Genomic DNA, 18,016 nt, shown 5'->3' with positions numbered 1-18,016 from the left:
ATGTTATATAAAAGCATATTGACATAATAAGGGCAACAGCCAATACTTTATAGTGGAGATAATTATCATTGCACATTAGCCTCTCCACACAACCCGACTACCACGTTGACTCCAGTTCATTTTAAGACTTGACTTCTCTGCTCCTGAATCTCTCACCCATGCCTTTCTTGACTGTTGGCGACTAGTCCAACAACTCCTGCCTGTGTTCCCCAATATAAACTTGGAATCATCTAAAATGTGTACCTGTGTGTTAACTTACAGCAAGATCCTTCCCTTAACCACGCCCACCCCCCTCCCCCCGCCACCAGTCATTCCACTTAATTTAAAATTCTGTTCTTTCTTTTCAAATCCCTCCATGGTTTAGACCCTCTTTATCTATCACTCCTCCGTGGTTTAGCCCCTCTGTATCTCTGTCACCTCCTCCAGCTCCACAGCCCTGTGTGATATCTGCCCCCTCAAATTCTACCCTATTGAATGTTTAATGTTAATTGCTTCACATGTGATAGGGGTGCAGGAGTGTCTACCCCAGAAATGTTACTTCATTTCTATTTAATAAGATGAATTTCAGCAGCGAAGGCCATGTTTCGGTGGCTGCCTACCTTTAACGGGGCTTCAAAGTCCACCACAAAGAGTGACTCTGCGTTACTATTACTGACTGAGGTGGCTGAGTGCTAAAGGACATTGCTGCTAGACTGAGTGTGTGGCAGATAGTGAAGGAACCCAAACGCCTCACCAATCTGCTATCTGCAGATGCAGTGGCACAGTGGTTAGCACTGCTGCCTCACAGCGCCTGAGACCCGGGTTCAATTCCCGCCTCAGGCGACTGACTGTGTGGAGTTTGCACGTTCTCCCTGTGTCTGCGTGGGTTTCCTCCGGGTGCTCCGGTTTCCTCCCACAGTCCAAAGATGTGCAGGTCAGGTGAATTGGCCATGCTAAATTGCCCGTAGTGTTAGGTAAGGGGTAGATGTAGATGTAGGGGTATGGGTGGGTTACGCTTCGGCGGGGCGGTGTGGACTTGTTGGGCCGAAGGGCCTGTTTCCACACTGTAAGTAATCTAATCTAATCTATTCATGACTGCATCAGTAGGCGTGACCACCACACAGTCTTTGTAGAGAACGAGTCCTGCCTTCACGTTGAGAATGCCCTCCATCATGTTGTGTGGCACAGTCATCGTGCTAAATGGGACAGACTGCAAACTGATCTAGCAACTCCACACTGCGCATCCATCAGGCACTATGGACCATCAACAGCAGCAGAATTGTACTCCAGTGCAATCTGTAATCTCATAGTCCAGCAGTTCCTCCACTCAATCACTACCATCATCCAGGGGATTAACCTTCTGTGCTGATTCTCATTTCACTTCAGGAATGACCCATTAATGTGCTTTTTGGGATATTGGTTGTGTGGGAGACTGTAGGGAATTCTCCTGCAATGGTGCCATGGGCTTTTAACCTGTCAGGAGGGGCGATGCCACATTCCAAATTGCAGCATGTCTGACAATTTAGCGCTTCTCCCTGGCCAACCCTGCAATGCCAGTTTGGTTACATCAAATCCATAGCCTTTTCTGTAGGCAGCACTACCACTGGGCTGGTAATGGGTTAAAACAATAAAACTTATAGCTGTTTGGTTTGAAATCTGTTGCATGTTTCCATGGTTATGCCCTTTTGATCCTCTCTCCTCTTTTCTCACCTTGAACAGAAGATCACCTTACACGCTGAAGTGGATTTACACAGTGACACTCTGTATGACAGACTCCCGGGACACACACATGTTGGTGAGCACAGCCCGCTCCTTGCAGGAAGCCTGTGACCTAAGAGACTTTGGACACAGCCCTGACTGAGACCACAAACTAATTCTTCAAATCAGCCTCCAGTGCCCTGCTCCTGCCTCTCAACAGTTGGCATATTTTAACTTGATTTTTTTCTAAAACTATTTGTATGTCACAGGTGGACTGATGTTTTGAATGAATCTGTACATCTATTTTTTTAAGATATTAATTTGAGACCATTTACAGATTAACTATAAACCAGATGTAATAATTATTAGACTTGCTAATATTTCTAACTTGGTGACACCCACTGAAGGTACCAGGCTGTCTCAACTAACAAGGCCACAGACCATGATGCTTTGCGGTAGAGAGCTCTGTTGGGTGAAACACAGTGGCCTCAGTAATGCTGATTGGCGAGAATTAAGGAACAACATCAAAGACCAAGGTAGATTTAAGGAGACAAATTCCAAGATGTTTGGTAAAAAAATTTGTAGGAACCCTCTGCTTGATTGCCCATGGTGATAGGTCTATGGACTAGGTATATAGCCTCAGCTTTGATATGTCAGCAGCTGCTTCTGAGTGTGTGACCCTGATTGACAGGGTGAAAGAGGAATAACATTTAAAAACACCAGTCCCAAACTGATCTCAATTGGCTGCAATCAAGCAGGCCCAGTCAATAACCAGGGAGACGCATTCCAACAGCCAGGATGAATTCTATCAGCCTGCATAATCTAATAATGAGGGTTTAATGATGCACATTGTGTATTCAGAATTAATTTGCGAATTAAGATGAGCACATAGCCCTTGGGTGTAACGTTCAAATTCAGTCTACAATATGAAATTCTCCTGTCTTGCTGACATTTAACTCACCAATGCACTTGATTACCATTTCTACCCACAGAAAAATAGCACAAAATTGCTTTTCCAGGTGGTACAAAATTAATTGATTCAGCAGGAGAAGGCTTGGGTGGTTTTTCTAGGACACGTGTTCTTGGGGAAGGATCAGAGTAAATAAAGGTGGGACAGTCTACAGGGAGCTTTACTCTGTATCTAAGCCCATGCTGACCCTCTCCTGGGAGTGTTTGTTGGCGACGGTGTTTGCTGGGGGAGCTTTACTCTGTATCTGACCCCCCCATGCTGCCTCTGTCCTAGGAGTGTTTGTTGGGGACATTCTTGAGAGAACTTTTACTTTCTGTTTTAAACTATAATAAAGCTGCCCAAATCTTTTAAAGAGCAGGGAGAACTTTAATTTGTCCTGTTCCTGCACAGGGAGTGTTTGAGGGGCACAGTGCAAAGGAAGCTTTATTACCAGTTGGAAAGAGTAGAGAAAGCTTTCCTCTTTATCTTTGATTTCCCCCCCATATGTTATCTCACTGAGATTAGCTATCTCACTGCTCTGTTTACTGGAAGTTGAGGTTAGCGTTTTAGCTGATAAAGATTAATGAGCTGTTACTGGGAAACCAGTTTTTCTTGGGAACTGTCCAATGTTTAAAACATGCAAATTATGACTTGCCAATGTGCAGAGAACAAACTACAAACCAAGGTGTCTGACCTTAATACAGATTGATGGTTAATACACTGCTCAAGGTCGAGATGGATCATGAACCTCTCCCTAAATTTGCAGTCACTTTCAACAAACTTTACCGCAGTTTTGCAAACTTGCTCTCAGTCTCTGACATTCAATCTCATTTGCAATTTATCTCTGATGCACTCGTCTTGCTCATTTGATCAATAGTTCTCTCATAGTCTCTCTTTGTATCTCACACCTGTTCAATCTCACTCCCAATCTCTCTCTCATTATCCATGCTCTGCCTGTCTTACTCTTGAGATCTCAAAGCAAATGAGCTGTATTCTTCTCTTTTTATACTTAATCCTTTTACTTTTTCAAAAACAGGAGCTACTGTGGAATCAACTTATGCATGGTGAGTGAGAAGACAAACCAGATATCGAGAGTGATAGACGAAAAAAACCAGAGAATGGGAAGTAAAGTGAGATGGAGACGCTGTGTGGGGTGGGGGAGACGGAGATTAATTGGAGGGAGTTGGGTTTAGTCAGGGAGGGGGGGGTAAGTCCACATGGGCTGGATGGATTTTGTGTTCTGTTTTGAAATGTCGCTCACCGGGAGCAGCAAAAATGAAGACTTAGTGAGAAGGAACCTGCCAACAGAAGGGAAAGTTTCTATCTGTGGTGCAGGTGATAATTCACAGGAAACGCTTGCAGTCTCTGCTGTGTGGTTGCTGTCTCTACCTGGTTTGTACTTGAGAGATCGCATTTGCATTACTATAGCACGTTTCTCTACCTTAGAGTACTCCCCAAAACTCTAATGCAGGAAACGGTGGCTCATTGGTGCAAAGCAAGATCCCAGAAAGCAATACTGGCCACATAATCAAACAACTGACCAAGCTAATAGGGAGACTCTGCTCTTCAGTGGTTCTATGGAAACTTTCCTAGCCACCTGAAAAGCCAAATTAGGTCTCAGTCTAACGTTTCATTTCAGAACACAGCACCTCAGAAAGTGCCACCTTCCTCTGTACTGAGTGTCAGCGTAAGTGTTTGTGACGGTGTTGTTGAGCCATGACCAGCAATCAGAGGAAAGAGTGTTACCATAGAAACAACAGCGAGGCCAATTACAGGGCTCTGTGGAAAATCTCTCTGTATAAACTCAGGGCTACCTTTTCTGGGGCTGTGTTACCATGGTGCTGAGATGAGTGTGGAGCCGAAGATCTTTCGAACTGCTTTTGTATTAGTCAGGGTGAAACCAGGATATGCTTTTAATTGAATGAGACTTCCTGAGTATGCAAATAGACCATTTTCCCATCGAGAAACTGAATTCAGAGATCGACCTAATCATGACTTCTAACAGACAGGAACTATTTCTAAATTAATTCTCAGATGGTGGGTTGGATTCTTGAACCGCTGTAGTCCACATGCCCGTCTAATCCAAATGCCCTTAGGGATGGAATTCCAGGATTTTGACCCAGTGACAAGTGAAGGAATTTTTCCAAGTCAGCATGGTGAGTGGCTTGGAGAGGATTGTGCAGGGTTTCCCATATACCTGCTGCCCTTGCCCTTCTAGATGGAAGTGGTTGTGGGTTTGGAAGGTGCTGTCTGGGGATCTTTAGTGAATTTCTGCAGTGCGTTTTGGAGCGTGGTACACACTGCTGCTACTGAGCGTCAGCGGTGGAGGGAGTGGATGTTGAAAATGAAAGGAGTGGAAGTTCTCATCTGATTTCATTTTGAAGCTAGCTGTAAGTTATTAGGAGAAGTTCTGATATTGTGGGTGGAATCTTGTGAGGTTCCCAGGAGTGGAAACTTAGGCAAGCAAAGCACTAATTAAAGCAGGATGCCAAAGGTCAGCTTCCCAACAATGGGGATTGTTTGAGCTTCCTGTCAACAAGCAACCTGATTTTCATACATTTACATGTCACGTTTGCTTGTTAAAAGGAAACCCCCGTAGAATTAAGGCTACCATTACAAGAAAATACTCAGTGAGTGAGAAACATAAGTCTTCAGATTCACAGCTGCTTTCATAGCCTGTGAGGGGTCTCTTGTGGTGCAGTGGTAATGACCCTACCCCTGGACTGAGGGTCCCAGGTTCAAGTCCCACCTGCTGCTGAAGTGTGTAATAGCATCTCTAAATGGGTTGATTAGAAAAAAAGGTTAAATTTTTTTAAAAAACCTGCTACAGCTGAGGTATATCATGGGCAATGCAGTGAGTATGGACCTTTTTGGAGAGGTACATCAATGATTGATTGAAATCAGATGGCAGCAGTCGAGAGGGTATGGGGTATGACTGGTCAAGGGAGGCCTTGGGAGGAACAGAGGGAGGCTGCTGAGCTCCAAGGGGAGGGCTGTGGCTGTGAGCTCAGTTTGATTGCTGGAAGATCGGAGGAGCTAATGGAGAGGTGAGTGGTAAGGCCCTGAGAGCAGAGGGAATGACTAGGCTAGATGGAGGGACGAGGATGATGGATGCAGGTGAAGGATCTAATGGGGGCAGTAACTGCAATGCACCATGGGGAAGCTGAAGGGCCAACAATAGTTTGTCAGGCATTGTTGGGGATGAAACGAATTATGCAGTGGGTGACTCACTCATAGCGGTCCAATTTAGATAAGTAATCGCGTCACACAAACCTTGAATTATTCATAGTTTGTTCATGAGCTCACGGGGACAGCCAAGTCGACCCTGATGGTCACAAGTCACTCTGACGAGATACAGAGGGTTACGTGATTACATAGGTTACAATCATTTAACAATTAGCAAACTGTTAATTGCAGAATAATGAGCCAGTTAGGTACTTTGCCTCAGTCATGTAGTGTCTGGATAATGCTAGTTAGTAGCTGATAAGCAAGTGGCAGTATACAATAGGTTCTTCTCACACCTGCACACGCACAACATGGGTGCTGGGGAAAAAATAAGCACTACCGCAGTTAGGCAGTAGTGTGGGGGTGAAAGAAAAAAAATAAACAGGAGTGTCAGAGGTTCTGTTCACTCTAAGAAAAATAAAAAAATACAATAGGTTCTTGTAAAAGAAGAGCTTTCCCATGCTGAAAAAGAATTCATTTATCAGGCATTAGTACAGCTGCAAGGCCAACCACCTCACTGAGCCTGGGAAAGTACAAGCTGAGCAAGCAGACACTAATATGAGAATCAAAATGGTTTCCAGGCTTTTAATATGTGACAAAATGGCTGCTTCGGATCTAACAAATCTCCCACAGGCATGATGGGATAGGTCAAAGGTCACAACAGCAAGGATGAAAGAGGTGATTGAGGAAGCGTGCAAGATGATGGCTTACACTTTCAGGGTTACTGGCGCTGGCATGGCTGCATCAAGGGTTCTCAAAACCTCAGGGATGGTTTGGCTGCATTGCAGTACGTGTGCCCAGTGCTAGGTATTGGGCTCACCATTGGCCAAAACTATTCAGGATAGGAGGGAGGGCCTCCTGCAGTTATCCCCAGGAAATAGGACATGCCATCATTCCTATACAGACTGGGAGAGAACCTGAAGGGTGACATGACGGAATGGTTACATTTGGAATTTTGCTGCTTTTGCATTGAGTGATAGCCGTTACAAGGATCCAGGTGGACGGGGAATAGCAAGTTTACAAATCCCTCACCAACAAGGGGAATGACGACTTGGCTGGCAAAAAAAAATGTTTATCCATTGGGTACCTTTTGAACATGGCTCCCTGACCTTTGACCCTATGAGGTAACACCAGGAACCTCTATTTCCTGTCTAGTTTGCCATGTGATAAGCTGTGCTCCTCTAATATGGAGCTGAGCACTGAGATATTGCATATTTCCAACTGTGTCACCAATAATCTCACATTGTTAGTATATTTTTCCCATTTGACCAAGAGCTTTCATTGCCCAATGAGTAAGCCTAGTATTTACCCATCAGGAAGACAAACTACAACTTGGAGGCACAGCACTTGTTGAATATTTTGTAACGATGGTGTGAGTCACCATGAGACCCTGATCTTTATTCCCTAAAGGTGATTCTTGATAGAATAGACAAAGAGTGGTCAATCATAACTTCACTCTTTCATCTGTTCTTTAGCAGCCATCTGGCTATGTTGAATTAGGGATCTGTCACCAGGTTCAATCGCTCTCAAGGATCAGTCACTCTCCTGGTTCAGTCAGTCTCTGGGTTTGGTCACTCTCTCTGGTTGGGTCACTCTAAGGGTTCAGTCAAGGTTTGTAAGTTCATGAGAATAGGCCATTTCACCCCATCGAGTCTACTCTGCATTTAGTGACCTCATGGCTGATCTGATACTCCTCAACTCCCCAATGAATCCTTCCATATTTGTCGCAAATTCAGCTGCACCCCCACACACATCATTTACTGCATCCGCTGCACCTGATGTGGCCTCCTATACATTGGGGAGAAAGGCTGCCTACTTGCGGAATGTTTCAGAGAACACCTCTGGGACATCCACACCAACCAACCCAACCGCCCCTTGGCTGAACACTTTAACTCCCCCTCCCACTCCGCCAAGGACATGCAGATCCTTGGCCTCCTCCATCGCCAGACCCTGACCACACGACACCTGGAGGAAGAGCACCTCCTCTTCTGCCTAGGAACCCTCCAACCACACGGGATGAATGTAGATTTCTCCAGTTTCCTCATTTCCCCTCCCCCCACCTTATCTCAGTCCCAACCCTCAGATTCAGCACCGCCCTCTTGACCTGCAATCTTCTTCCCGACCTCTCCGCCCCAACCCCCTTCCGGCCTATCACCCTCACCCTCACCTCCTTCCACCTATCGTATTCCCAACGCCCCCCCCCCCCCCACCTTTTATCTCAGCCCGCTTGGCACACCAGCCTCATTCCTCAAGAAGGGCTAATGCCTGAAACATCGATTCTCCTGCTCCTCGGATGCTGTCTGGCCTGTTGAGCTTTTCCAGCACCGCACTTTTCAACTCTGGTCTCCAGCATCTGCAGGCCTCACTTTCCCCTTATTCTGCCCAATCTCCATAACCCTTGATTCTTTTGCTAATTTAAAAATCTCTCAGGGTTCGGTGTTGGGGTTTGGTCAGTCTCCGAAAATAAATAGCCCCTAAGCCCCCTCCACCATTCGTACCATCATGTCTGATCTTCAGCGACACCTCCCCCTTTTGGATGTTCCCCAGATCCTCAATTCCTTAAGAGATTGAAAACTTCCATCTGTCTCAGCCTTAAATATATTCAGCAATGGAGCATCTGCACCCCTTTGGGGTAGAGAATTCCAAAGATTCACAATCCTTTGTGAGGAAACCTCTCCTGATCTCAGTCTAAATGATCTTGTTAATTAGAAAATGCCTTATTTATCTTTGTTTCCTGTCTGTCTCATTATAAAAACGCAATGTTTAAGCACAATTTTCCTTTTGTGAAACCATATTGATTCTGTCTGAACATACTATAATTTTTCTCAGTGTTTTATAGTGTTTGACATCCTTTATAATTAGGTTACACCATTTTCCCCAAAGACCTTTGTCAGGTGAACTAGCCTGTAGCTTGCTGTTTCTCTCTCCTTTTTAGTGAGTAATTGTGACTCATTTGCTGAATTCCAATCTGATGGGAACATTATGGAATCTGGATCATTTTAGAAAATTCACTGTTTCTGCAGGCACCTCAGAAAGACAGAAATTGCTGGAAAAATTCATTAGACCTTTCCTCAACTTTTGTTCTGAGGAAGGATCACTGGACCTGAAACATTAACTCCATAGCTGGTGCCAGAACTGCTATTTCTGTTTCTGATTTCTGGTTCTTTCAGTTTTTATTTCAAATGAAACTGGGATTGACAATCTTCTTAAGGCATTCTTCTTGAAAATGTTGTAATGTACACAAAATCTCCTTTTGTCTCCACAGAACAGGGTTCTGTGTGAGAGTATCTGTAGCCTCTGGTCGGCATGGATGAGTTGGACCGAAGGGTCTGTTTCCGTGCTGTACATCTCTGAATCTTAACACATGCAAATGAGATGCATTGCAGTAACTTACTGGGAAACCTCCTGGTGCTCAAAGCAGGCAAAGATGGCCTGCACCTGTAGTCTTAATGGAAATGACTGCACAGGTAGAAAATCATTGGTTGTGGTCTTCCAAAATTCCCTAGAATCTGTAAATGTAATAAAATCAGAAAGTACTAGAGAAACTCATCAGGACTCATTGCATCTATAGAGAGAAGTTACAGATATTGAGCACCTGCAGAATTTTGCTTTATGTATGTAAACGTAAGCTTTCGGATCAAATAGAAGGTGACAGTAAGTGGTAAACTAACATCTCTCATTGGGGAAAATGCTGAAATCTGTTGTTAAGGAGATTACTGGAATCTCCTGCCACATGAGACATCTGATGCACCAGTAATTTAAAGGTTAATGCTCTGGGAGCAAAGTTCAAATCTACCATGGCAGCTAGTGGAATTGAAAGTTACAGTGACCATGAAAACTATCATCAACAGATTCACAAACCCATCTGGTTCACTCATGTCCTTTAGGGAGGGAAACCAGCTGTCCGTACCTGGTCTGGCGTCCGTGTGACTGCAGACCCACAGCAATGTCTTTCAAAGGTAATTAGAGCTGGCCTTGCCGGAGTCACCCACATTCTGTGAAAGAATAAAGACAAAGTTCTGGTCTCTTGATATAAGAAAGGATAAGGTTGCATTGGAAGCATTTCAGAGAGGATTCACTTAGTGTCATGGCGAGAAGAAAGTCCAAAACTGTTTTCTCTTTGTCTCTGTGAGAAACAAAGCTCACTCACTTCAATAATTTGTGGTTGGAGGGTTCCTAGGCGGAAGATGAGGTGTTGCCATGGTCTGGCAATGGAGGAGGCCAAGGAACCTGCATGTCCTTGGCGGAGTGGGAGGGGGAGTTAAAGTGTTCAGCCATGGGGCAGTTAGGTTGGTTGGCAATTCTCCATTCGTTCCCAGATAAGGTAATCCAAAAAAGATTTCATAGGGGGATAGTCCCAAATCTTTCCTTGGGGCTGTTTGTACTTGCAAGAGAGCTATAGGTAAACATTTGGTCCAAGGGAGTCTGGTTTCTATTATCAATTTAGAGAGCTGTCATTTGAGTGTTTGGTTCATTCTCTCAACCCTTCCCAATGATGGCGGGTGCCATGGAGTATGGAACTCCCAGGAAATTCCCAACCCTTTCATTATCCCTGTAACACTTTAGAGGTAAAATGAGTTCCTTGGTCAGAATCTATACGGTTCACTCGCCCATATCGGGGAATTATGTGCTCCAATATTGTTTTAGGCACCCCACTCGCAGTGGCGGTAGCTAGGGGGTATGCCTCAACCCAACCAGAGAGATGATCTACTATGACCAGCATATATTTTAGTCTTCGTACCCTGGGGAGTTCAGTATAATCTACTTGTATACTCTGGAAGGGTCTCAATCCTGGGTCTCTTCCTCCTGGGGTCTGTTTTCTCAAGACTTTCTTATTTATCTTTCTGCATATTATACATCCCTCACATATTTGTTTAGCAATTGTACATATTCCTTTACATCCATATTCCCTAAGAACTAAATCACACATTGCTTGTACTCCCTAATGACTGCCTTGGTGTAGCACGGCCATAATCTCTCGCATTTTGTTTAACATTTCCCTTCCATCAGGTAACATCCAATGCCCATCTGCTGTTTTTGCAGCCCCTAAATCTTGCAATTCTTTTTCCTCTCTTTCAGTAAATATAGGAGCTTCCCTAGGACCCGGGACAGTAGGTATTAGGGAATGAATCACCATTTCTTATGGGCTCAGGCCTGCTTCCTTAGCCACTTTATCAGCTAATCTATTCCCTCTAACATCTGGTTCATTTCCTTTCTGATGACCATTTATGTGCATTACCGCTATTTCTCGGGGGAGTATTAGGGACTCCAAGACCCGTTTAATCAACTCCTCATGTGCTAATTCCTTCCCCCGGCTATTGATCAGTCCTCTTTCCTGCCATATCTCTCCGAAAGTGCCAACACCAAATGCATATTTAGACTCAGTGTATACTGTTCCCTCTTTATTTTCTAACGCCCTAAGGGCTCTTTCCAATGCATAGACTTCGCAAGTCTGAGCTGACCACCCATTTGGCAACCATCTTGCCTCCACCACACTACCGTTTGTCCTGTCTACGACTGCATACCCATTATGTCTTTTCCCTTCAGTCACCCGGGATGATCCGTCTATAAAAAGTCGGGCTCCTGCATGAAGTGGAACATCTCTCAGGTCCATGCGGACCTTAGTTTGGTATTCTATAATGTCAAGGCAGTCGTGCCCTGGATTCTGAGGAGACTCTCCTTCCCCTTTCCAAAGAAAGGCAGCTGGATTTAAACAATTGTCAGTGACCAACACTAGATCATCCTTTTCTATTAATATTGCCTCATATTTCAGAATCTGTGAGTCTGCCAACCATCGCCCAGCTTTTTGGTTTAGGATCATTCTCACTTGGTGTGGGGTGCTTACTATTAGGGCTCCCCCAAATGTAAGCTTCCTGCTTTCCTCCACCAACAGTGCAGTGGCAGCCACGGCCTGCACACACTCAGGCCACCCCCGGGATACTGGATCCAGTAGTTTCGAAAGATATGCTACTGGTTGTCTCATTCCTCCCCACCTCTGAGTTAATACTCCCAAAGCCGCTCCCTTATCTATGGTAACAAAGAGGTGGAAAGGTTTATCTAGAGAAGGTAAGGCTAACACGAGGGCATGGATCAGATCTCTTTTAAGTTCCTCAACTCGTTCTTTTTCCTCATCATCCCAACTTAGACACTTTGGTTCCTCCTCTAATAGTCTGAGATATAATTCCTTAGTCTTTTGAGCATAGGAATCAATCCACAATCTGCAATATCCTGTTAGACCCAAAAATTTACGTAACTCCCGATTAGTCCTGGGCAGTGGCATCCCCACTATTCCCTCTATCGTTCCGGGCTTATCTTTTGCCTTCCCTCACTAACTAAATGTCCCAAGTATTTCACTTCTTGCTCCACATATTGTGGTTTGTTTTTAGATACTCGCAGTCCCTGCTGACCCAGGAAATTCAATAATTTGTCAGTGGCTTCTACTACTCTTTCTCTTCTTTTTCCTGTTACTAAGAGGTCGTCTACATACTGCAACATGGTAGTCCCCTTGGGGCTGCTAAATTTCTCCAATATTTGTTCTAGCATCTGTCCAAATAAATTTGGGGATTCGGTAAACCCCTGGGGGAGCACGGCCCACCGGTATTGCTGTTTCCGTCCTGTCTTAGGGTCTTCCCATTCAAAGGCAAACAAATTCCTACTTTCCTCCGCCAAGGGACAAGCCCAAAAGGCATCCTTTAAATCTATCACACTAAACCATTTGTGGTCATGAGGGATCTCACTTAATAAGGTATAGGGGTTTGGTACCACTGGGTGCCTGATCTGTACTGTTCGATTCAATGTTCTCAAATCCTGCACCAATCGATAAGTTCCATCGGATTTCCGTACTGGTAGTATTGGGGTATTATAAGGAGACATACATGGCTCCAACAGTCCATCTCTAATCAGTCCTTCAATTACTGGCTGCAGTCCTCGTTTACCTTCGATGGAAATGGGATATTGTCGCTCACAGACAACGTCCCCTTTCCTTTTTAAACTTATTTCTAGGGGAGGGATCTGTATTTTTCCACGATTCCCTTCTCTAGCCCATACAATAGGGTCTATCTCTTTCTCCACATCCTCTGGCAACATTGCCATTTGGACAACTAATTCTTTTTCCTGAATTCCAATCTCCAGTCCTAAGACGATAATTAAATCTCTCCCTAGTAAGTTACTTCCTATATCAGGGATATACAGCAGTTCCCCTGTGACCCTATCCTTCGGACCTTCTATCATAGGTTCAAATGCTGGAACAGTAAATCCTTCCCCTTTTACCCCTGAAACAGTAATTGACCATGTTGACATTTCTACTTTCTTTGGTTTAAAATTCAGCGATGACCGTGCTGCCCCCGTATCTACTAGGAAGACTACCTCTTCCCTACAGGGTCCCACCTTCAAGTTTATCAAGGGTTCCTGGTGGGCCCCCGAGGGCAGGAACCCCTGACACCCCTATTCTTCATCAAAATTCATAAGCGGCATTGGCCTTTCTTCCCTTTGTAGATCAGGACACTCCCGCTTAAAATGCCCTATCTTTCTGCAATAATAGCATCCTGCCTTTGGAGACCTCCATCTCTGTCCCTGTCGCTCGAACCCTCTATCAAATACTCCCCCTTGTCCTCTCCCTCTCCCTCTCCCCCTTGTCCTCTCCCTCTCCCTCTCCCCCTTGTCCTCTCCCTCTCCCTCTCCCCCTTGTCCTCTCCCTCTCCCTCTCCCCCTTGTCCTCTCCCTCTCCCTCTCCCCCTTGTCCTCTCCCTCTCTCTCTCCCTTTCCCTCTCCCTCTCTGCCCTACGTGCTGCCACCCACCGCTCCGCTTGCTCACTATTGGTTCCATTCTTTAACTACCTCATCAACCGCAGCTACCATCATTTTCACCTTCTGTTTTTGTCTCTCATCCTCTCTCTTTACAAACACTTTCTGTGCCTCTCTTAACAATTCATCTAATGGTTTGTCGCTCCACCCTTCTATCTTCTGTATCTTTCTCTGTATGTCTGGCCATGCCTTTGTCACAAAATGTACTTTCAAAAGATCCTGTGCCACTGGGTCCTCAGGGTTCATTCCAGAGTATTTCCACATTGAGTCTCTTAATCTTTGCAAGAAAGCTGAGGGAGTCTCATCTTTCTCCTGTCTAACTTCAAAGGCTCTAGTCAGATTCTGCGACTTCAGAACTGCCTCTCTTATTCCTTTTTAGAATCAGGTCTTTCAATTCCCTCATTTCTTCTCTATGCTCCGCGTTTTGGTTTTCCCACTGGGGGTCTCTGAGGGGAAACTTCACCTCTCCCTGTCCAGCATCCCCATCTCCAGTAGGATGTTCCCTGTCCCAGATTTTAATAGCTGCTCCCCATATAAGTCCCCTTTCTTCCCCAGTAAATAGTATATTCAAAATAGACATTAACTCAGCCCACGTATACAGACTGGGCCCCAAAAATTGATCAATTTGTTCAGACAACCCTACCGGATCCTCAACCAGGACCTTAATTTATTTTTTAAATGTTCTGACCTCACCACTGGTGAGGGGGGCACTTACAAACCCAATCTCTTTGTCCCCTATTGGTACCTCCCAAAGGGGATACCTCTTTACATTCTTCCCCTTTTTTTTGTTTTTTCCCCTTAGGCTTTGGTTTGGATACTCTGGAGGCCTCCTCTACATCTACTTTAGCTTCCCTTTCTTTTGTTGAGGATTGAGGGTCGGGAACAACAACATCCCCGTCCACCGCCCCTTTGTCCTCCTCTTGTGGGTCACCTGTTCCCTGTCCCTGTCTGTCTGTCTCTCCTCCTCACCCATTTTCACCTGATCTGATTTTATGGTACAGGGGGGGCAAGCAGCCAAGAGGATCCAAGGGACTGGGTGGGGCAGAGGGGGAATCCTTTCCTTTACTACCATTATTCCCAAACTGCCATTCCAACAGGACGCATAGTCCGCCTCTTCTTGACTAAAACATTTTTTATTCGCATACAAATCTAAATACTGACATACCCAATCCCCGTCCGAACTATACTTTGGCCAGAAGACAGCGGGGGGGGGGGATGCGAAGGATTGGTTCGTTGGTCCATACTAAACAACAATATTTAATCATTTTCTTTTTATCTTTTACCCTTGTACAAGTGTTATTTGTCCATTCCCACAACATCCTCCCCAACGGAATTTCAGGAGGAATGTTACCAGGGACTTTTTCTCCCTTTACTCCGTGACAGTTACTCTGCCTACCCCCATTTCTCGGGGTCCTCGTCAGTCCCTCAGCGATTAAATACCCCTTTCCCCGGCCACCAAGGCAATACTTACCTTGGTCTGTGCACGGAGTTGCCTGGCCCCTTGTTGCCATATTTTCTATCGACCTCCTTTCACTGTCTGATTCAGATGTCTCTCTTGTGGGATTCGTACCAGTTGCCCAAGGGAGTGGACCAAACCAGGACACGAGACCGCTCCTCAATGGGGAACGGGACGCGTCTTCCCAGTGTCCAGGGCCAGCCACTCCCCCCGGCGATGGAAGAATATCCCGGACGAGCCCCCAATTGTGAGAAACAAAGCTCACTCACTTCAATAATTTCAGTCCGAGACAAGATCTGAAGCAATGAATATGTTTATTATACACTTGCAAGTGTGGTGCCTGGAATAGGGCACCCAGAGTTGAGCAAGTACATATCTTATATAGGATTCACTACTCCAAACCCAGTGCCCATTACCATTGTTAATCTCCTGCCTTATCCGGCCTTGTGCATAACAAAGTACAAGTTTTACTCGGCCATTTCACCACATCCTGCTGTGGCCCATTGTTAGGTATATCCTTCTTCACTATTATCACTTCTTCCACATGTGCCACTTCCTCCCTTTCCCCAACCATACTGATCCTTATGACCTTTTAATTGGGGTTTGTTTTTGTGTTTTTGTAGAAGTGGGAAACAGATGCTTACAACTACTGCTTGTACAAGCATATCTGGCTTAACCTACATCCTCACAGCACCTTATCTATTTGTCTACCATTGTTTGCAGGCACGTTTCATTCTTGCATTCACATTTTAGCTAATACAAAAACAATTATATATTTCCTCCACATAGTTTTCATTCTTGTTGACTTAGCTCTTGGTTGAAACAATTATACACAGGTGTGAGTTCATTTACCTTGCATAATAATTATAATTGCGGAAGTAACACCACTACTTTACCTATATCCCACATCTCTGTGTTTAACTTATTTTTAAAATGGACACCCCTTGCTGGATTTATAAGATGGCTGAGTCTGATCACATGATCGTATTTCCAGAAGCTTGTGAACCCCATGTATTCCAGCTAAAGCTGACACAAAGGACTTGCAGGTAAAAACGAGGACTGCAGATGCTGGAAACCTGAGTCTGGATTAGAGTGGTGCTGGAAAAGCACAGCAGGTCAGGCAGCATCCAAGGAGCAGGAAGATCGACGGTTCGGGCAAAAGCCCTTCATCAGGAATAGAGGGATTCCTGATGAAGGGCTTTTGCCTGAAACATCGATCTTCCTGCTCCTCGGATGCTGCCTGACCTGCTGTGCTTTTCCAGCACCACTCTAATCCAGACAAAGGACTTGCAGGTGAGCTGACTGCTTCCAGCCAGCTCTAGTCAGAGGAAAACACCAGGTCTATTCTGTTAAAGTATAATTTTACAATTATCTTGTCATCATGCTGTGGATATTCTGATGTGGCTGGCAAGGCTTATACTGTTGGTTTACAAAGTTACAAATCACACAACACCAGGTTATAGTCCAACAGGTTTATTTGGAAGCACTAGCTTTCGGAGCGCTGACAACCACCTGATGAAGGAGCAGCGCTCCAAAAGCTAGTGCTTCCAAACGAACCTGTTGGACTATAACCTGGTGTTGTGTGATTTTTAACTGTGTATACCCCAGTCCAACTCTGGCATCTCCAAACCATGACTGTTGGTTTAACTGCCTTTTAATTAGCCCATTGAAATAAGGTTTGGACCTTATCATATTTTCAAGAGAATATTATCGAATGGACATTTTTTTGGTCAGAGTGTGAGGTCTGACATTACGTGTTGATTTTATGAGTTCACCAGCACCAGAGAACTAACAGAGTGACCATTTTCACACCAATGTTGCAAAGTATCACTTGCATCTTTTCAACATGTGGTTCCAGCAATGTTTCGCACAAAGTCAGCGTACAGGTTATGATGTGGTATTACTCACAGGCAGTAGCAGCCCTGTAACACACAAGCTACTTTGAAATATGTGTATTCCTCATTCTTTGTTCCATATCCCTTCCCAGGCAAAGATTATTGAATTCCTGTTCATGGGCACTGCTACCAGAACCAGGGAAAATGGGAGATGTCCAGTCTATGCTTGAACTGTTCTGGGGCCAGTGTTCTTGCTGACGACATAACTGGGAAAGGAGAGTGAGCTTTAAACTAAATAGTGACAGCAAAGAGACAAGGTGAGAGAGGAAAAGAATACAGTCACTGAGTTGTAGGGTCATACAGCACAGAAACAGGCCCGTTGATCCACCTCATTCATACCGGCCAGATTTCCTAAACTGAACTAGTCCATTTGCCTGCGTTTGGCACATATCTCTGTAAACCTTTCCTACCCATGTACCTGTCCAAATGTCTTTTAAATGTTGTAATTGTACCCACATCTACCACTTCCTCTGGCAGCTCATTTCATTTACACACCACCCTCTGTGTGAAAAAGTTGCCCCTCAGCTCCCTTTTAAATCTTTCCCTTCTCACCTTAAACCTATGCCCTCTAATTTTGGACTCACCTACCCTGGGGAAAATACCTTGGCGATTCACCTTATCTACACCCCTCATTATTTTATAAACTTCTTTAAGGCCACCCCTCAGCTTCCTACTCTCCAGCGGCAAAGAGTTCCAACCGATCCAGCCTCTCTTTATAACTCAGACTTTCCAGTCTCAGTAAAATGCTTGTAAATCTTTTTGGCATCCTTTCCAGTTTAGTAATATGGGAAAGGTGTGTCAGAAAATGATAAGAAGTGGTTGAAAGAAACATGGATAGGAAAAGTTTGGGAGAAGATTTGTAGCTCGGGTGCTCATTGTTGTGGTTCTGTTCGCCGAGCTGGGAATTTGTCTTGCAGATGTTTCGTCCCCTGTCTAGGTGACATCCTCAGTGCTTGGGAGCCTCCTGTGAAGCGCTTCTGTGCTGTTTTCTCCGGCATTTATAGTGGCCTG

At 44.9% G+C, this 18,016-nt stretch overlaps 1 protein-coding gene across 2 annotated transcripts in view; it reads left to right on the top strand.

Moving 5' to 3' along the window:
- The window catches only part of LOC140467249 (DNA damage-regulated autophagy modulator protein 2-like), a 149,042-nt gene that overhangs the window by 115,172 nt on the left and 15,854 nt on the right, over positions 1–18,016 (top strand). Inside the window, exons 8-9 of one of the 2 annotated variants that reach the window (XM_072563488.1) lie at positions 1,699–1,774; positions 2,085–2,213. In XM_072563488.1, coding sequence (XP_072419589.1) covers positions 1,699–1,774; positions 2,085–2,213 — 205 coding nt within the window. The remainder of the gene's footprint in view (positions 1–1,698; positions 1,775–2,084; positions 2,214–18,016) is intronic. The other variant, XM_072563489.1, reaches the window with a different exon arrangement.

This window comes from Chiloscyllium punctatum, chromosome 45, assembly GCF_047496795.1.
Source record: "Chiloscyllium punctatum isolate Juve2018m chromosome 45, sChiPun1.3, whole genome shotgun sequence".
Classification (NCBI taxonomy): Eukaryota; Metazoa; Chordata; class Chondrichthyes; order Orectolobiformes; family Hemiscylliidae; genus Chiloscyllium; species Chiloscyllium punctatum.
The sequence above is the reverse complement of the archived record's forward strand: the minus strand, read 5'-3'. Positions and strand labels throughout refer to the sequence as shown.